This window comes from Cherax quadricarinatus, chromosome 9, assembly GCF_038502225.1.
Source record: "Cherax quadricarinatus isolate ZL_2023a chromosome 9, ASM3850222v1, whole genome shotgun sequence".
NCBI lineage: Eukaryota > Metazoa > Arthropoda > Malacostraca > Decapoda > Parastacidae > Cherax > Cherax quadricarinatus.
The window spans coordinates 17,417,201-17,434,700 of NC_091300.1; the positions used below are offsets into that span (position 1 = coordinate 17,417,201).

The window sequence follows — 17,500 nt, forward strand, 5'->3', positions numbered from 1 at the left end:
CATGCTGGTGCCCTCGAGTGAGGCGTCGACAAAACTCGGCAACTGGGCAGGACTTCTGGCAAGCGACTCAGGAGAACACTTCTCGGCTTGTACTGTCACTGGGCTGTCACTTCCCGCGAGTGTGGAGCGAGTTGTGGAGCGAGTCGTGGCAGAGACGACTGGGCGAAGCACCTGGGAGTCGTAACATCATACACCAGACTGCAGTGAGAGAGCTAGCAGTCAGTGACATCATCTTTGTGCAGGCCGCTCACTGAAGTTTGTGACACGAGGCTGACACAGCGCCTGCCGATAGGGCTAACTGCGGCTTGACGAGTGTCATTCTCTCGGCAGTTGGAGTTATAGCAGAGGTTAGTTTAAGCATCCCCAGACTTGTTTCTCTACATATAACTGCACTCTGAAGGTCTGGAGGTGAAGTGAAACAAATCTCAATGGGAATCGTAGCAGGTATGATTCTGCAGAACATCACGAGCGACGAGCATAAGAGCTTTCTGTACAAAAGGGCTCGGTCGCTCGGGGCTGAGTAATCAGCTGCCAAACGCGCTGGTCACACGGGTGACTTAGCACAGTGGTGCTTGTCAGGTCTGGCTCAAATCTCACTGGACACACAGAAACTTTAAACACACCCGCGGTACATACGGTACACTAACATGTGAGAACACTGACTGAGAGGAATTAATTAACACACATATATCTTCTCTCAATCTTCTCGACAATACTGAAATAATTACTAGAAACACTCGATGTGACATCATGTGATGTTGCGAGGTGACGTCAGCAGACATCTCGAGGTGACGTCAAGCAGACATCGTGAGGTGACGTCAGCAGACATCGTGAGGTGACGTCAGCAGACGTTGTGGCGTCATGAAGTCGGGCAGCATCGTCGGTGACGTTATTGTGATGCGGGCAGCAGACCACACCATGTGGCCTGCGACATCTGGTAACTCACGTAGCTTGTAGGTCCACGTGACTTCGCCCACACCCAACGTGGCATCGTGATCCACATGGTGTCATGATTTACGTGGCATGCTGATCCACGTAGCTTCAGAGTGGCCTCAGGCACTCGGATACACAGCTCTGGCAATGAATTCACATGGAAAACAGCAGAAAACACAGCAGAGGGAGTGGGCAATGGTGAGTGTATGGTAGACGGGTGAGCGTGAGTTGGGCGAGCATGGGCAAGGTGAGGAACGGCCACTTCCTCTTCTCCTCCCCCACCCACAAACATGTGGAGAAGCTCACACTGGACGCAGAAATCACCACAAAACTCACCTCTGGCTTGCTGAAACAGCTGTGCTGAGCTGAACAACAACAGCAACATACAAGTGACGCTGAACACGTGACTTGAGAAACAGAGAAACAGCGTGGGACACTGTAGCGTGGGGTCGCTGGGACGCCACTTACAATTCTCGAAGAAATTCGGCGAATTTCGGCTGGATCCTGCTTGTACCTGTGTCTGGATGCTGAAACGTGCAGACACGACATCAGGATAACTCGTTGAGAGACGGATGCTTCTTGCATGGGATGATGAAGTGAAGATGACTTCATCCCTCTTCCTTCCTTTCCCCAGGCAAACAACTGCTGCGACCACCGCTGCTACCAATGTTTAATGGTTTGTTTGGTAGGCTGTAAGCGGGTGGTTAATGATAAATGTCTTTGGAGGCTTCTTACTTTATTGTTATGTCGTGGTGGGTACACAGGCTTGTGTGTTTGTGCCCATGGCCTGGGAGGGCCATGCCACGAGAGAGGACACTTCTTGACTGAGTGAAGAGTGACGCCAGAGTGAGAGCGTGGCAAGGGCAGGCAGGCTGAAGTGGCAATGCCTATAGGTGGCAGCACCAGCATGGTGCAAAATATGAACTAAGCTGGCAGACAGCATAGGCTGTCTGTGCAGACAGTACAGGCTGTCTACATTCTCCATGACTTTGCATACTATACATGTTAGTGATACAGGTCTGTAGTTTAGTGCCTCATGTCTGTCTCCCTTTTTAAAAATTGGGGCTACATTTGCCATCTTCCATACCTCAGGGAGTTGCCCAGTTTCAATTGATGTGTTGAAGATCTTTGTTAATGGCACACACAGTATCTCTGCTCCCTCTTTAAGGACCCATGGAGAGATGTTGTCTGGTCTCACCGCCTTTGAGGTGTCAAGTTCGCATAGCAGCTTCTTCACCTCCTCCTTGGTTATATGTACCTCATCCAGCACTTGCTGGTGTACCCCCATGTTCTGATATCCTGAAGTCCTACTGGTTTCCACTGTAAATACTTCTTTAAATCTCGTGTTGAGCTCCTGACATACCTCTCGGTCGTTTCTTGTGAATTCCCCATCACCCTTCCTCAGTGTGATTACCTGGTCCTTGACTGTTGTTTTCCTCCTGATGTGGTTATACAACAGCTTCGGGTCAGACTTGACTTTCGATGCTATGTCATTTTCATATTGTTGCTGAGCCTCCCTTCTTATCTGTGCATATTCGTTTCTGGCTCTTCGGCTAATCTCTTTATTTTCCTGAGTTCTCTGTCTTCTGTACCTTTTCCATTCTCTAGTACACCTAGCTTTTGCCTCCCTACACCTTTGGGTGAACAAAGGACTCGTTCTGTTCTTCCCATTATTTCTGTTTCCCTTGGGAAGAAATCTCTTCTCTGCCTCCTTGCATTTTGTTGCCACATAGTCCATCATTTCTTGTACTGGTTTTCCTGTCAGTTCCCTCTCCCACTGAATGTCTTGCAGGAAGTTCCTCATGCTTGAGTAGTTCCCCCTTTTGTAGTTTGGTTTTTCCCAACCTATTCCTGCTACTCTCTCCACTTGAAGCTCAACTATGTAGTCGAAGCACAGAACCACATGATCACTAGCTCCCAGGGGCCTTTCGTACATGGTATCCTCGATGTCCGAACTACTCAAGGTGAATACAAGGTCCAACCTTGCTGGTTCATCCTCTCCTCTCTCTCTGGTAGTGTCTCTAACATGTTGATGCATGAGGGTTTCCAGTACCACATCCATCATCTTGGCTCTCCATGTTTCGGGACCCCCATGGGGCTCCAGGTTTTCCCAGTCAATCTTCTTGTGATTGAAATCACCCATAACTAGTAACTTTGCTCCCCCCATGTGTGCTCTCCTGGCCACCTCAGCTAGTGTGTCGACCATTGCTCTGTTGCTCTCATCGTATTCTTCTCTTGGCCTCCTGCAGTTCTGTGGTGGGTTGTACATTACTGCAATTATCACCTTATGTCCCTCAGACTGGATTGTTCCTACTAAGTAGTCCCTTTCGCCCATGCCATCCATTCCTTCCATTTTCTCAAAACCCCACTGGTTTTTAATGAGCAGTGCAACTCCTCCTCCCCCTCTCCCCTCTGTCTTTCCTGAGGATTTGATATCCGGATGGAAAGATTGAATCTGTTATTCTGGTGAGTTTTGTTTATGTGAGTGCTATGTCTGGGGATGTCTCCTTGATTCTTTCATGCCACTCCTCATACTTATTTGTTATTCTATCTGTATTTGTATACCACACCTTCAACTTCTTTTCTAAGATTGTGGTCTGGGAGGTATATAGGGGTTGGGGAAGTGGGAGACCTGATAAGGAACTATGGGTGGTTGTTGTGGGGGTGGAGTTTGTAATGCAGTGGGTGGGGCCATTGGATATGGCATGGGTGTTTTGGTTTAGTGTTTGGTTGCACTGGGGTTGACCAGTGTGTGTGTGTGTGTGTGTATGTGTGTGTGTGTGTGTGTGTGTGTGTGTGTGTGTGTGTGTGTGTGTGTGTGTGTGTGTGTGTGTGTGTGTGTGTGTATGTACTCACCTAGTTGTACTCGCCTAGTTGAGGTTGCAGGGGTCGAGTCCAAGCTCCTGGCCATGCCTCTTCACTGGTCACTACTAGGTCACTCTCCCTGAACCGTGAGCTTTATCATACCTCTGCTTAAAGCTATGTATGGATCCTGCCTCCACTACGCTTCCCAAACTATTCCACTTCCTGACTACTCTGTGGCTGAAGAAATACGTCCTAACATCCCTGTGATTCATCTGTGTCTTCAACTTCCAACTGTGTCCCCTTGTTACTGTGTCCAATCTCTGGAACATCCTGTCTTTGTCCACCTTGTCAATTCCTCTCAGTATTTTGTATGTCGTTATCATGTCCTCCCTACCTCTCCTGTCCTCCATTGTCGTCAGGTTGATTTCCCTTAACCTCTCCTCGTAGGACATACCTCTTAGCTCTGGGACTAGTCTTGTTGCAAACCTTTGCACTTTCTCTAGTTTCTTTACGTGCTTGGCTAGGTGTGGGTTCCAAACTGGTGCCGCATACTCCAATATGGGCCTAACGTACACGGTGTACAGGGTCCTGAACGATTCCTTATTAAGATGTTGGAATGCTGTTCTGAGGTTTGCCAGGCGCCCATATGCTGCAGCAGTTATTTGGTTGATGTGCGCTTCAGGAGATGTGCCTGGTGTTATACTCACCCCAAGATCTTTTTCCTTGAGTGAGGTTTGTAGTCTCTGGCCCCCTTGACTGTTCTCCATCTGCGGTCTTCTTTGCCCTTCCCCAATCTTCATGACTTTGCATTTGGTGGGGGTTGAACTCCAGGAGCCAATTGCTGGACCAGGTCTGCAGCATGTCCAGATCCGTTTGTAGTTCTGCCTGGTCTTCAATCGAATGAATTCTTCTCTTAAACTTCACGTCATCTGCAAACAGGGACACTTCGGAGTCTATTCCATCCGTCATGTCGTTCACAAATAACAGAAACAGCACTGGTCCTAGGACTGACCCCTGTGGGACCCCACTGGTCACAGGTGCCCACTCTGACACCTCACCACGTACCATGACTCGCTGCTGTCTTCCTGACAAGTATTCCCTGATCCATTGTAGTGCCTTCCCTGTTATCCCTGCTTGGTCCTCCAGTTTTTCCTCTAATCTCTTGTGTGGAACTGTCAAACGCCTTCTTGCAGTCCAAGAAAATGCAATCCACCCACCCCTCTCTTGTCTTACTGCTGTCACCATGTCATGGAACTCCAGTAGGTTTGTGACACAGGATTTCCCGTCCCTGAAACCATGTTGGCTGCTGTTGATGAGATCATTCCTTTCTAGGTGTTCCACCACTCTTCTGTGTGTGTGTGTGTGTGTGTGTGTGTGTGTGTGTGTGTGTGTGTGTGTGTGTGTGTGTGTGTGTGCGCGCGTTTGTGTGTGTGTGTGTGTTTGTGTGTGTGTGTTTGTGTGTGTTTGTGTGTGTGTGTGTGTGCGTGTGTTTGTGTGTGTGTGTGTGTGTGTGTGTGTGTGTGTGTGTGTGTGTGTGTGTGTGTGTGTGTTTGTGTGTGTGTGTGTTCATAGTTTGTTTTATGCAAATGTATTTTACAGAGAGATTTATAGAGACAGGTGTGTGGCGGTTTTTGTACCTCTTAATAATACATCCGCGATGTCTTGTGGTGTTGTCCTGCCCCTGATGTGAGTGTTGTGGTGTTGTCCTGCCCTCTATTGTGAGTGTTGTGGTGTTGTCCTGGCCCCTGGTGTGAGTGTTGCGGTGTTGTCCTGCCCTCTGTTGTGAGTGTTGTGGTGTTGTCCTGCCCCTGGTGTGAGTGTTGTGGTGTTGTCCTGCCCCCTGGTGTGAGTGTTGTGTTGTCCTGCCCCCTGGTGTGAGTGTTGTGGTGTTGTCCTGGCCCCTGGTGTGAGTGTTGTGGTGTTGTTCTGTCCTCTGGTGTGAGTGTTGTGGTGTTGTTCTGTCCTCTGGTGTGAGTGTTGTGGTGTTATCCTGCCCCCTGGTGTGAGTGTTGTGGTGTTGTCCTGGTCCCTGGTTTGAGTGTTGTGGTGTTGTCCTGGTTCCTGGTGTGAGTGTTGTGGTGTTGTCCTGCCCCTGGTGTGAGTGTTGTGGTGTTGTCCTGCCCCTGGTGTGAGTGTTGTGGTGTTGTCCTGCCCCTGGTGTGAGTGTTGTGGTGTTGTCCTGCCCCCTGGCGTGAGTGTTTTGGTGTTGTCCTGGCCCCTGGTGTGAGTGTTGTAGCATTGTCCTGCCCCTGGTGTGAGTGTTGTGGTGTTGTCTTGCTCCTGGTGTGAGTGTTGTGGTGTTGTCCTGCCCTCTGGTGTGAGTGTTGTGGTGTTGTCCTGCCCCTGGTGTGAGTGTTTTGGTGTTGTCCTGCCCTTGGTGTGAGTGTTGTGGTGTTGTCCTGCCCCTGGTGTGAGTTGTAATGTTGTGTTGCCCCTGGTGTGAGTGTTGTGGTGTTGTTCTGTCCTCTGGTGTGTGTTGTGGTGTTGTCCTGCCCCTGGTGTGAGTGTTGTGGTGTTGTCCTGGTCCCTGGTGTGAGTGTTGTGGTGTTGTCCTGGCCCCTGGTGTGAGTGTTGTGGTGTTGTCCTGCCCCAGGTGTGAGTGTTGTGGTGTTGTCCTGCCCCTGGTGTGAGTGTTGTGGTGTTGTCCTGCCCCCTGGTGTGAGTGTTGTGGTGTTGTCCTGGCCCCTGGTGTGAGTGTTGTGGCATTGTCCTGCCCCTGGTGTGAGTGTTGTGGTGTTGTCTTGCCCCTGGTGTGAGTGTTGTGGTGTTGTCCTGCCCTCTGGTGTGAGTGTTGTGGTGTTGTCCTGCCCCTGGTGTGAGTGTTTTGGTGTTGTCCTGCCCCTGGTGTGTGAGTTGTAATGTTGTCTTGCCCCTGGTGTGAGTGTTGTGTTGTTGTCCTGTCCCTCGTGTGAGTGTTGTGATGGTGTCTTGTCCCTCGTGTGAGTGTTGTGGTGTTGTCCTGTCCCTTGTGTGAGTGTTGTGGTGTTGTCCTGTCCCTTGTGTGAGTGTTGTGGTGTTGTCTTGTCCCTTGTGTGAGTGTTGTGGTGTTGTCATGTCCCTGGTGTGAGTGTTGTGGTGTTGTCCTGTCCCAGTAATGGTACTTCACTTGAGTAATTCTCTCGAGCCCATTTCCTTCCTCACAAGTCGGTTATGAGAAATTAAAGTGGAGGAGACGCCAGCAAGCGATCCCCTTACACTGTCTCGCCGCCAGTTTCAATTTCCACCGCCTCTCTTTTTTCAATTAAGGCTAAGTCTGATAGACTCCAGATCTTATTTTGGCTGCCGCGTAGCGAGAGGCACAAGAACAGTCCTCGGGTTTTCTTTTTGACTATGTCACCAGCAATTACTATAGTCGATACGATTGGGTATCGTATGGAGGGATCGGTGAATCCGATGCTGCTGGAGATAGAAAGGTTAAGTCCGTCGCTTCTGCCATCTCCCTGTTACCCTTGATATAGTGTAAGGGTCTGGTTCTACACTGCAGTGTCAACAATTACAAAATATTATTGATATTCATAAAAGTTCCAAAAATTATAAAATGCGGCCCTTCTTTAAATTTACCTTTTCAAATTGATTGGGGACTATTGATCTAGTGTTTGGGGAGCCATCGGCCTGACTTACAATAAATGATTAGGTGACTAGATAATGGATTAGAACAAGTCTGAAACGCGAAGAAACGAAGCCACGGGACACAGACGCCGTTGACACCGATGAGCTGTTGGGACGTGAGGAAATACTGGAGGCAGACTTACACAGGTTCAGTAATAGGTATGATCGAACAGAAATCGGTAGTAGTAATTAAGAGGTCGAGCCCTGAGGTATGACTTAACCCCCTCTCTTACACTGCTAGTAGGAAAGTCCACTCCTGTCAGTGCACACTAAGTGAATTAATATTGTGTTTTCTCCCCACAGTACGAGTTCAAAGCTAAAGGAATCAAGAAGAAGAAAGTGAGCTTCGAAGTGTCCACGGACGGTGTGAAGGTGTCTCTGCGCAAGAAGAAGGTGAGATAATGTTGTTGTTGTTGTTGTGGGTTGCTCTGAGTGTGTTGCTGTGGGTGTGACCTGTGTAGATGTGGATGTAACCTGTGTTGCTGTGGGTGTGACCTGTGTTGCTGTGACTGGACCTGTTTTGCCTTGACTGGACTTGTATTACCGTGACTGGACCTGTGTTGCTATGACTGGACCTGTGTAACTGTAACTGAATCTGTATTACCGTGAGTGGACCTGTGTTGCTGTGACTAGACCTGTGTTGCTGTGAGTGGACCTGTGTTGCTATGGGTGTTAAGTGTGTGAAGGGTAAACTGGGGTTGTCATGTTTCCGCTTCACTTGACCTCGTCGTGTGTTATGTTCTTGTGACTTACTCACCTTCAGTGTGACAGGTACATGTAACTGTTATATGATCATAACTCTTTTATTCTAACTGTATTCACCTATTTGTAATTTCACACACACACACACACACACACACACACACACACACACACACACACACACACACACACACATTACATACAAGATACTCAGATGTATCGATAGGTAAAAATAATTTTGTGTATGTTTTATCCGTTAGTGTATGTGTGTTTGTGTGTGTGTGTGTGTGTACTCACCTAGTTGTACTCACCTAGTTGAGGTTGCAGGGGTCGAGTCCAAGCTCTTGGCCCCGCCTCTTCACTGGTCGCTACTAGGTCACTCTAACTGAACCATGAGCTTTATCGTACCTCTGCTTAAAGCTATGTATGGATCCTGCCTCCACTACATCGCTTCCCAAACTATTCCACTTACTGACTACTCTGTGGCTGAAGAAATACTTCCTAACATCCCTTTGATTCATCTGTGTCTTCAGCTTCCAACTGTGTCCCCGTGTTGCTGTGTCCAGTCTCTGGAACATCCTGTCTTTGTCCACCTTGTCAATTCCTCTCAGTATTTTGTAAGTCGTTATCATGTCCCCCCTATCTCTCCTGTCCTCCAGTGTCGTCAGATTGATTTCCCTTAACCTCTCCTCATAGGACATACTTCTTAACTCTGGGACTAGTCTTGTTGCAAACCTTTGCACTTTCTATAGTTTCTTTACATGCTTGGCTAGGTGTGGGTTCCAAACTGGTGCCGCATACTCCACTATGGGCCTAACGTACACGGTGTACAGGGTCCTGAACGATTCCTTATTAAGATGTCGGAATGCTGTTCTGAGGTTTGCTAGGCGCCCATATGCTGCGGCAGTTATTTGGTTGATGTGCGCTTCAGGAGATGTGCCTTGTGTTATACTCACCCCAAGATCTTTTTCCTTGAGTGATGTTTATAGTCTCTGGCCCCCTAGACTGTACTCCGTCTGCGGTCTTCTTTGCCCTTCCCCAATCCTCATGACTTTGCACTTGGTGGGATTGAACTCCAGGAGCCAATTGCTGGACCAGGTCTGCAGCCTGTCCAGATCCCTTTGTATTTCTGCCTGGTCTTCGATCGAATGAACTCTTCACGTCATCTGCAAACAGGGACACCTCGGAGTTTATTCCTTCCGTCATGTCGTTCACAAATACCAGAAACAGCACTGGTCCTAGGACTGACCCCTGTGGGACCCCGCTGGTCACAGGTGCCCACTCTGACACCTCGCCACGTACCATTACTCGCTGCTGTCTTCCTGACAAGTATTCCCTGATCCATTGCAGTGCCTTCCCTCTTATCCCTGCTTGGTCCTCTAGTTTTTGGACTAATCTCTTGTGTGGTACTGTGTCAAACGCCTTCTTGCAGTCCAAGAAAATGCAATCCACCCACCCCTCTCTCTCTCTTGTCTTACTGCTGTCACCATGTCATAGAACTCCAGTAGGTTTGTGACACAGGATTTCCCGTCTCTGAAACCATGTTGGCTGCTGTTGATGAGATCATTCCTTTCTAGATGTTCCACCATTCTTCTCCTGACAATCTTTTCCATGATTTTGCATGCTATACATGTCAGTGACACTGGTCTGTAGTTTAGTGCTTGATGTCTGTCTCCGTTTTTAAAGATTTGGACCACATTTGCTGTCTTCCATGCCTCAGGCAATCTCCCTGTTTCGATAGATGTATTGAATATTGCTGTTAGGGGTACACATAGTGCCTCTGCTCCCTCTCTCAGGACCCATGGAGAGATGTTATCTGGCCCCATTGCCTTTGAGGTATCTAGCTCACTCAGAAGCCTCTTCACTTCTTCCTCGGTTGTGTGTACTGTGTCCAGCACATGGTGGTGTACCCCACCTCTCCGTCTTTCTGGAGCCCCTTCTGTCTCCTCTGTGAACACTTCTTTGAATCTCTTGTTGAGTTCCTCACATACTTCACGGTCATTTCTTGTTGTCTCTTCTCCTTCCTTCCTTAGCCTGATGACCTGGTCCTTGACGGTTGTTTTCTTCCTGATGTGGCTGTATAACAGCTTCGGGTCAGATTTGGCTTTTGCTGCTATGTCGTTTTCATATTGAGGTTGGGCCTCCCTTCTTATCTGTGCATATTCGTTTCTGGCTCTACGACTGCTCTCCTTATTCTCCTGGGTCCTTTGCCTTCTATATTTCTTCCATTCCCTAGCACACTTGGTTTTTGCCTCCTAGCATCTTTGGGTGAACCATGGGCTCATCCTGGCTTTTCCATTATTCCTGTTATCCTTGGGTACAAACCTCTCCTCAGCCTCCTTGCACATTGTTGCTACATATTCCATCATCTCATTAACTGGCTTCCCTGCCAGTTCTCTGTCCCACTGAACCTCATTCAGGAAGTTCCTCATTCCTGTGTAGTCCCCTTTCCTGTACTTTGGTTTCATTTGTCCTGGCCTTCCTGCTTCTCCCTCCACTTGTAGCTCTACTGTGTATTTGAAGCTCAAAACCACATGATCGCTGGCCCCAAGGGGTCTTTCATATGTGATGTCCTCAATATCTGCACTACTCAAGGTGAATACTAAGTCCAGTCTTGCTGGTTCATCCTCTCCTCTCTCTCTTGTAGTGTCCCTTACGTGTTGGTACATGAAGTTTTCCAGTACCACCTCCATCATTTTAGCCCTCCATGTATCTTGGCCCCCATGTGGCTCCAAGTTCTCCCATTCGATCTCCTTGTGGTTAAAGTCGCCCATGCTTTGCCCTGCATGCATGAGCTCTTCTTGCCACTGCAGCCAGTGTGTCAACCATCGCTCTATTGCTCTCGTCATACTCTTGCCTTGGCCTCCTGCTGTTCTGTGGTGGGTTATACATCACTGCAATTATCACCTTGGGACCACCAGAGTGAAGCATTCCCACTATATAATCACTTTCTTCTCTGCTGTCTCCTCTCTCCAGCTCATCAAAATTCCATCGGTGTTTGATCAGCAATGCCACTCCTCCACCCCCCCTGTTCCTTCTGTCTTTTCTCAGGATCTGGTATCCCGCTGGAAAGATGGCATCTGTTATCCTACCTGTAAGCTTGGTTTCTGTGATAGCTATGATGTCTGGTGATGCCTCTTTGACTCTTTCGTGCCACTCCTCCCACTTGTTTGTTATTCCATCAGCGTTTGTGTACCATACCTTCAGTTTTCTTTCCAACACTGTGGTTTGGGGGGCCTGTGGGGGTGGGAGACCTGGTAGCATACTGTGGGATTCTATGGTTGGGGGTTGGGTGGAAGCTGTGGGTATGGATTGAATTGTGTGTTGGGATGGTGTGATAGGTTGTGGGGTTCTGAGGATAGTTGTGTGTGTGCTTGCCCTTGCTGCTCTGTTCTGCTCTGACTGACCTCTGCTGGTTCCATCCTTGTCTCCTTTCCTAGCTCCTTTCGCTTTTTTGTCCTCTCCCTCAGCTGCCGTCTCTCTGTTTGTGTTCTGTCTCTGTCTAGGAACACCTTCTTTTACTCTTCCGAGCTTTTCAACCGTGGTTTCTCTTGGAGGATCCTGTTCCGCACTGTTTCTGTCCTGAGAATCAGCTTGATCGGTCGATTTCTCCCCTTCAAGTACCCCCCTATTCTTTGAAAATTTACAATCTCATCCATGTCTTCTCCCCCTATTTCCGTGATGATTTTCTCAATCTCCTTTCTTTCTTCCTGCCGTCTTTCAGTGTGTGTCCTTTCCTCTCTCTCCCGAAGCCCATGGATAATCACTGATTTTGCCCTTTCCTTCTCCCATTGCCTCTCCCTCTGTGACTCTGGTTCCTGTCTGTATGTGGTCATTTTCTCCCTTGATTCTTCCAGTGGTTTTTGGTAGCATGGTTGTGCCTCAGCATTCGACCTATCTCCCTCTCCATCTGCACCCATCTGCTCTTCCCTTCCACTCCCTGGCCCTTCTTTGCAGGCTGATATGACCTTAGCATAATTCATATTCCTTCCTTCCTGTTCATCCTCTCATCTTCGTATGGTGTGTCTTCTCTGGTCACTACCCCTGAGACTTGCTTCAGCCTGTTTACCTCAAATTCTAGGACCTTTACCCTGCAGTTTCGACTTGTGCCTCCCAATTCTTCGTCTCCTTCTCCAACCTCTTTTCCCATTTTACAGAGAGCTCTTTCTCCATTTTTTCAGAAAGCTCTCCTAATTTTCTCTCCCATTCTTGCTCTATCCTTTTCCACTGTTCCTCCATCCATTCCTCCCTACCAGTACCATTGTCATCTGATCCCTGATTCCTGCGAGTCCCAACCATTTTTTTTTTTTTAGTGAAAGAGAGAGAGAAAGAGAAAAAGAAAAAGGGGGACAGCGTGAGAGATAGGGAGAGAGAGAAGGGGAGCCTAGAAGGAGGGGAAAAGAAGGGAAAAAGGGGGAGAAAGTGAGAGAGAGGGAAAAGGTAAGAGAGAGGGGGGAGTGACAAGGGAAGAGAGAGAGAGATAAAAGAAGAGGAAGAGAGAAAGAGAGGAAGAGAGAGAGGGAGAGGGAGAGAGAGAGGATGAGAGAAAGGGGGAGAGAGAGAGAGAGAGAGAGAGAGAGAGAGAGAGAGAGAGAGAGAAAGGAAGAGAGAGGAGAGGAGAGGGAGAGAGATGGGGGGGAAAGGAAGGGTTATAGGGTCACTTCACAGGAAGGTGTAAAATCCTGTATATGTACTCACCTGTTTGTACTCACCTATTTGTGGTTGCAGGGGTCGAGTCACAGCTCCTGGCCCCACCTCTTCGCTGATTGCTACTAGATCCTCTCTCTCCCTGCCCCATGAGCTCTATCATACCTCGCCTTAAAACTATGTATGGTTCCCGCCTCCACTACGTCACTTTCTAGGCTATTCCACGGCATGACTACTCTATGACTGAAGAAATACTTCATCTGAGTCTTGAACTTCCAATTGTGACCTCTTGTGTCTGTATCCCATCTCTGGAACATCCCGTCTTTGTCCACCTTGTCTATTCCGCGCAGTATTTTATATGTCGTTATCATGTCTCCCCTGACCCTCCTGTCCTCCAGTGTCGTCAGGCCGATTTCCCTCAACCTTTCTTCGTAGCTCTGGGACTAGTCTTGTTGCAAACCTTTGCACTTTCTCTAATTTCTTGACGTGCTTGACTAGGTGTGGATTCCAAACTGGTGCTGCATACTCCAGTATGGGCCTGATGTAAATGGTATACAGAGTCTTAAACGAATCCTTACTGAGGTATCGGAACGCTATCCGTAGGTTTGCCAGGCGCCCATATGCTGCAGCAGTTATCTGATTGATGTGCGCCTCAGGAGATATGCTCGGTGTTATACTCACCCCCAGATCTTTTTCCTTGAGTGAGGTTTGCAGTCTTTGGCCATCTAAACTATATTGTGTCTGCAGTCTTCTTTGCCCTTCCCCAATCTTCATGACTTTGCATTTGGCAGGGTTAAATTCAAGGAGCCAGTTGCTGGACCAGGCTTGTAGCCTGTCCAGGTCTCTTTGTAGTCCTGCCTGATCCTCATCCGATTTGATTCTTCTCATTAACTTCGCATCATCTGCAAGCAAGGAAACTTCTGAGTCTATCCCTTCCGTTATGTCGTTCACATATACCAAGAACAGCACAGGTCCTAGGACTGACCCCTGTGGAACCCCGCTTGTCACAGGCGCCCACTCTGACACCTCGTCGCGTACCATGACTCGTTGTTGCCTCCCTGTCAGGTATTCTCTGATCCATTGCAGTGCCTTTCCTGTTATGTGTGCCTGATCCTCTAGCTTTTGCAGTAACCTCTTGTGAGGAACTGTGTCGAAGGCCTTCTTGCAGTCCAAAAATATGCAGTCGATCCACCCCTCTCTCTCTTGTCTTACTTCTGTCACCTTGTCATAAAACTCTAGTAGGTTTGTGACACAGGATTTTCCTTCCCTGAAACCGTGCTGGTTGTCAATTATACACTTGTTTCTTTCCAGGTGCCCCACCACTCTCCTCCTGATGATCTTCTCCATGACCTTGCATACTATACACGTTAGTGATACAGGTCTGTGAGTGTGTGTGTGTGTGTGTGTGTGTGTGTGTGTGTGTGTGTGTGTGTGTGTGTGTGTGTGTATGTGTGTGTGTGTGTGTGTGTGTGTGTGTGTGTGTATGTGTGTGTGTATATATATATATGTGTGTGTGTGTGTGTGTGTATGTGTGTTGGTCACAGGAAGCCCACAAAGGTGGTGTTGAAAACGAGTCATCTGGACTGCAGTTATCCTGGCTAACTGTCTCTAAGGACACCCCCAAACGTTCTATTATCTGTTAATACTTGCAGTTACCATCGTCCACACAACCCGGTCCCAAACTAGTCCTCCTAGTTGACGGCCTCGTCAGTCAGTGTATTGGTGCTAACAGCAAGCAGTCCCCAGCACGACACTCACCACCGTTCCTGTGGAACTCTCTCTTACCCTGTTCATAAAAGTCTCCACTACTCCAACAGAATGTCCTTCACTCCAACACGGCCTCCATCAGTCTCCTTCACTCCAACACAACCTCCATCACAGTCTCCTTCACTCCACTTGTCCCCTTCACTCCAACGCTGTCTCCTACACTCTTATCACTGTCTGCATCACACTAACACAGTGTCGCTCGTCGTCTCATATAGATATATAAGGGGAGAGATTATGTTCCTGGGGAAATCTTGAATGGGCTGTGAAGTGTAATTCAGCTTAAACAAGCCTGCATATCAAAACTTTCTGGCACTTAGATATTATCATCTCACCAGTGAGGTAATCTTAACCTGCTCTAAGTTGCAACTTGAGGGGATTGTGACGATTATGAACTCGGACTCGGGAAGTTGTATGAGAGTTTCAAGTGTTACTTGATGTGTGCGTGTGGTGGGTGAAAGTTGGAGGTGAGGATAAGACGTGTGTATCACCTGATGGTACCCAAGCTAAATAAAGCAACCAGGGGGCCACCATGGCTACTACATCAGCGTCACCTGACGTCAGGGGCACCATTGTCTCCCTAGCAGGGTATTCATTCCTCTTCCACCCGTTCTTCACTGATGGTAGGGGTATCATTGTCTCCCTGCCAGGGTATTCATTCTCAACTGTTCTTCAATGATGGCAGGGGTACCATTATCTCTAGCAGGGTATTCACTCTCACCCGTTCTTCAGTGATGGCAGGGGTACTATTGTCTCCCTACCGGGATATTCACTTCTCACTCTCTGGTTCCTCACTGTTGGTGAGTGTGACACTTTAATTCCACACTGACGAGCGAGTACATCTCAGTGTTAGCTTACATCGTCCTTCAGTCAGATGGTAATGATTGTAGCAGTTCACACTAGCAAGAAGATTCTCTGTCCCAGCTCCTGCTATGCCCGTCCTCTGATCTTATCTCCCTGGCGACGCTGAATGTAGTTCTCGTGATGTGTGTCTTGGGTACAAGTGATGTCTGTGGGTGTCCTGGTAATGAGATGTCTGCCACAACACTAAATCACACATGTTCGTACTTCTAACATTTATTGTATTTAATAATTATATTCAATATGCACTGTGGCTGATCAGGCCCTTATCCCCTGCGAGGCCTGGTGATGGCCCGGGCCGAGGGGGCGTTGACCCCGGGAACATCCTCCAGGTGTACTCCAGGTATTATTGTGCTCAGGGTTTATTTTGTTCATAAAATATTAGTTTTTATCGTTTATGTGAAGCGCTAAATCCATATCTTATCTGCATCTATGACCGACTTTGAGGGCTTTTCTATCCTCAAAGATTGGCCAGGCTTCCTTGTTGATTGCTTGTTCAAGCAGGCTGTTGCTCTTTGCAACTTGCTGCCCACATAGCCACAAGAGCATGGTTGGTGTTAGGTAAGACACATATGCAACAGTTAGGTATCTTTATTTTGAGACGTTTCGCCTACACAGTAGGCTTCTTCAGTCGAGTACAGAAAAGTTGATAGAAGCAGAAGACGATGTAATCAGTTCATCACCCTTGAAGTTTTGAGGTGGTCAGTCCCTCAGACACTGCAACACAATGGTATCTTGGTACAGAACAGAAAACAACTTGGACAACTTCTACTAGTGAGAATGGCTGGATTTGAGAGGGACGTGACCTCCCAACGACTACATTCTTACATCTACTAGTGGCCTGCATCTCACCTCTTGGTGGTATATAAGGCCCCATCCTGTCACTTCAACTCCATATTGTTTCAGACTATGGAACAAGACTCTTCTCCAGACTGAGGGACTGACCACCTCAAAACTTCAAGGGTGATGGACTGATTACATCGTCTTCTGCTTCTATCAACTTTTTTGTACTCGACTGAAGAAGCCTACTGTGTAGGCGAAACGTTTCAAAATAAAGATACCTAACTGTTGCATATGTGTCTTACCTAACATCCTGTCGGTATTTTATACCATTTTTATGTTCAGCATGGTTGGTCTTGCCCTTGACGGCGGTAGTGGTTATTCAGTGCAGAGATTATGGAGGTTTGATACTCCGTCCTGTAATAGCCTCCGTCATCTTTAACCTTACTATTGTATACCACTTTTCCATGGTATAATTTTCTTCCTGTTGTTCTCTTTCTTGAGGGAAAGTTGCTGCTTCCTGATCATTAATTTGTACGCTAATTAAAATGGGCTACTTTCTACACAGTTTAGATAATCACGCCTATATTAGATTACTTTGAGGAACTTAGTGGGTGTAGATTATGGCAGTAATGTGAAGAAGCAACGTTGATCCCAGTACAACCGTCAGTCTTGTTACAACCTCACACAAAATTCTTTCTGTCATTCACTATTTTCACTATTCTCATGCCTAATGTACAATTTTTTTTTTCTGAACATCCTTATTCTGTCTTCTCATCTTTCTTCTTCTTCTTTTTCTTCTATCTTCTGTGTTTTTTTTTTTTTTGAGTTTATTTCACTCGCCTCAGTTTTTGAGAGAGTCAGACTCACAGTGCTCACACCATCGTGTAGAGCTGCCTGGGGAGTCTTAGAGCTGCCTGGGGAGTCTTAGAGCTGCCTGGGGAGTCTTAGAGCTGCCTGGGGAGTCTTAGAGCTGCCTGGGGAGTCTTAAGTCTTACCAACCATCTAACTTATAATTATGTACCTGCAATAAATATTAAGTTTTTCTTTGTTATAGTTCTTAGCTGCTTGGGTTGCCTGCTTAGTTGTTGTTGTTCTTGTTGTTTGTTGTTGTTGTGGTGGTGGTGGGCTATATATTGTGTACCCTTTGTGCAGGCAGCATCACCCATGCTGTGGTCAGTCATGTGCAGGCAGCATCACCCATGCTGTGGTCAGTCATGTGCAGGCAGCATCACCCATGCTGTGATCAGTCATGTGCAGGCAGCCTCACCCATGCTGTGATCAGCCATGTGCAGGCAGCCTCACCCATGCTGTGGTCAGTCATGTGCAGGCAGCATCACCCATGCTGTGGTCAGTCATGTGCAGGCAGCATCACCCATGCTGTGGTCAGTCATGTGCA

General features: G+C 47.8%; 1 protein-coding gene across 4 annotated transcripts in view; it reads left to right on the top strand.

Moving 5' to 3' along the window:
• Positions 1-17,500, top strand: part of LOC138852465 (carboxyl-terminal PDZ ligand of neuronal nitric oxide synthase protein-like) — a 640,924-nt gene that overhangs the window by 615,049 nt on the left and 8,375 nt on the right. For all 4 annotated transcript variants that reach the window (XM_070083268.1, XM_070083269.1, XM_070083270.1 and 1 more), the window contains one exon: positions 7,651-7,740. In XM_070083268.1, coding sequence (XP_069939369.1) covers positions 7,651-7,740 — 90 coding nt within the window. The remainder of the gene's footprint in view (positions 1-7,650; positions 7,741-17,500) is intronic.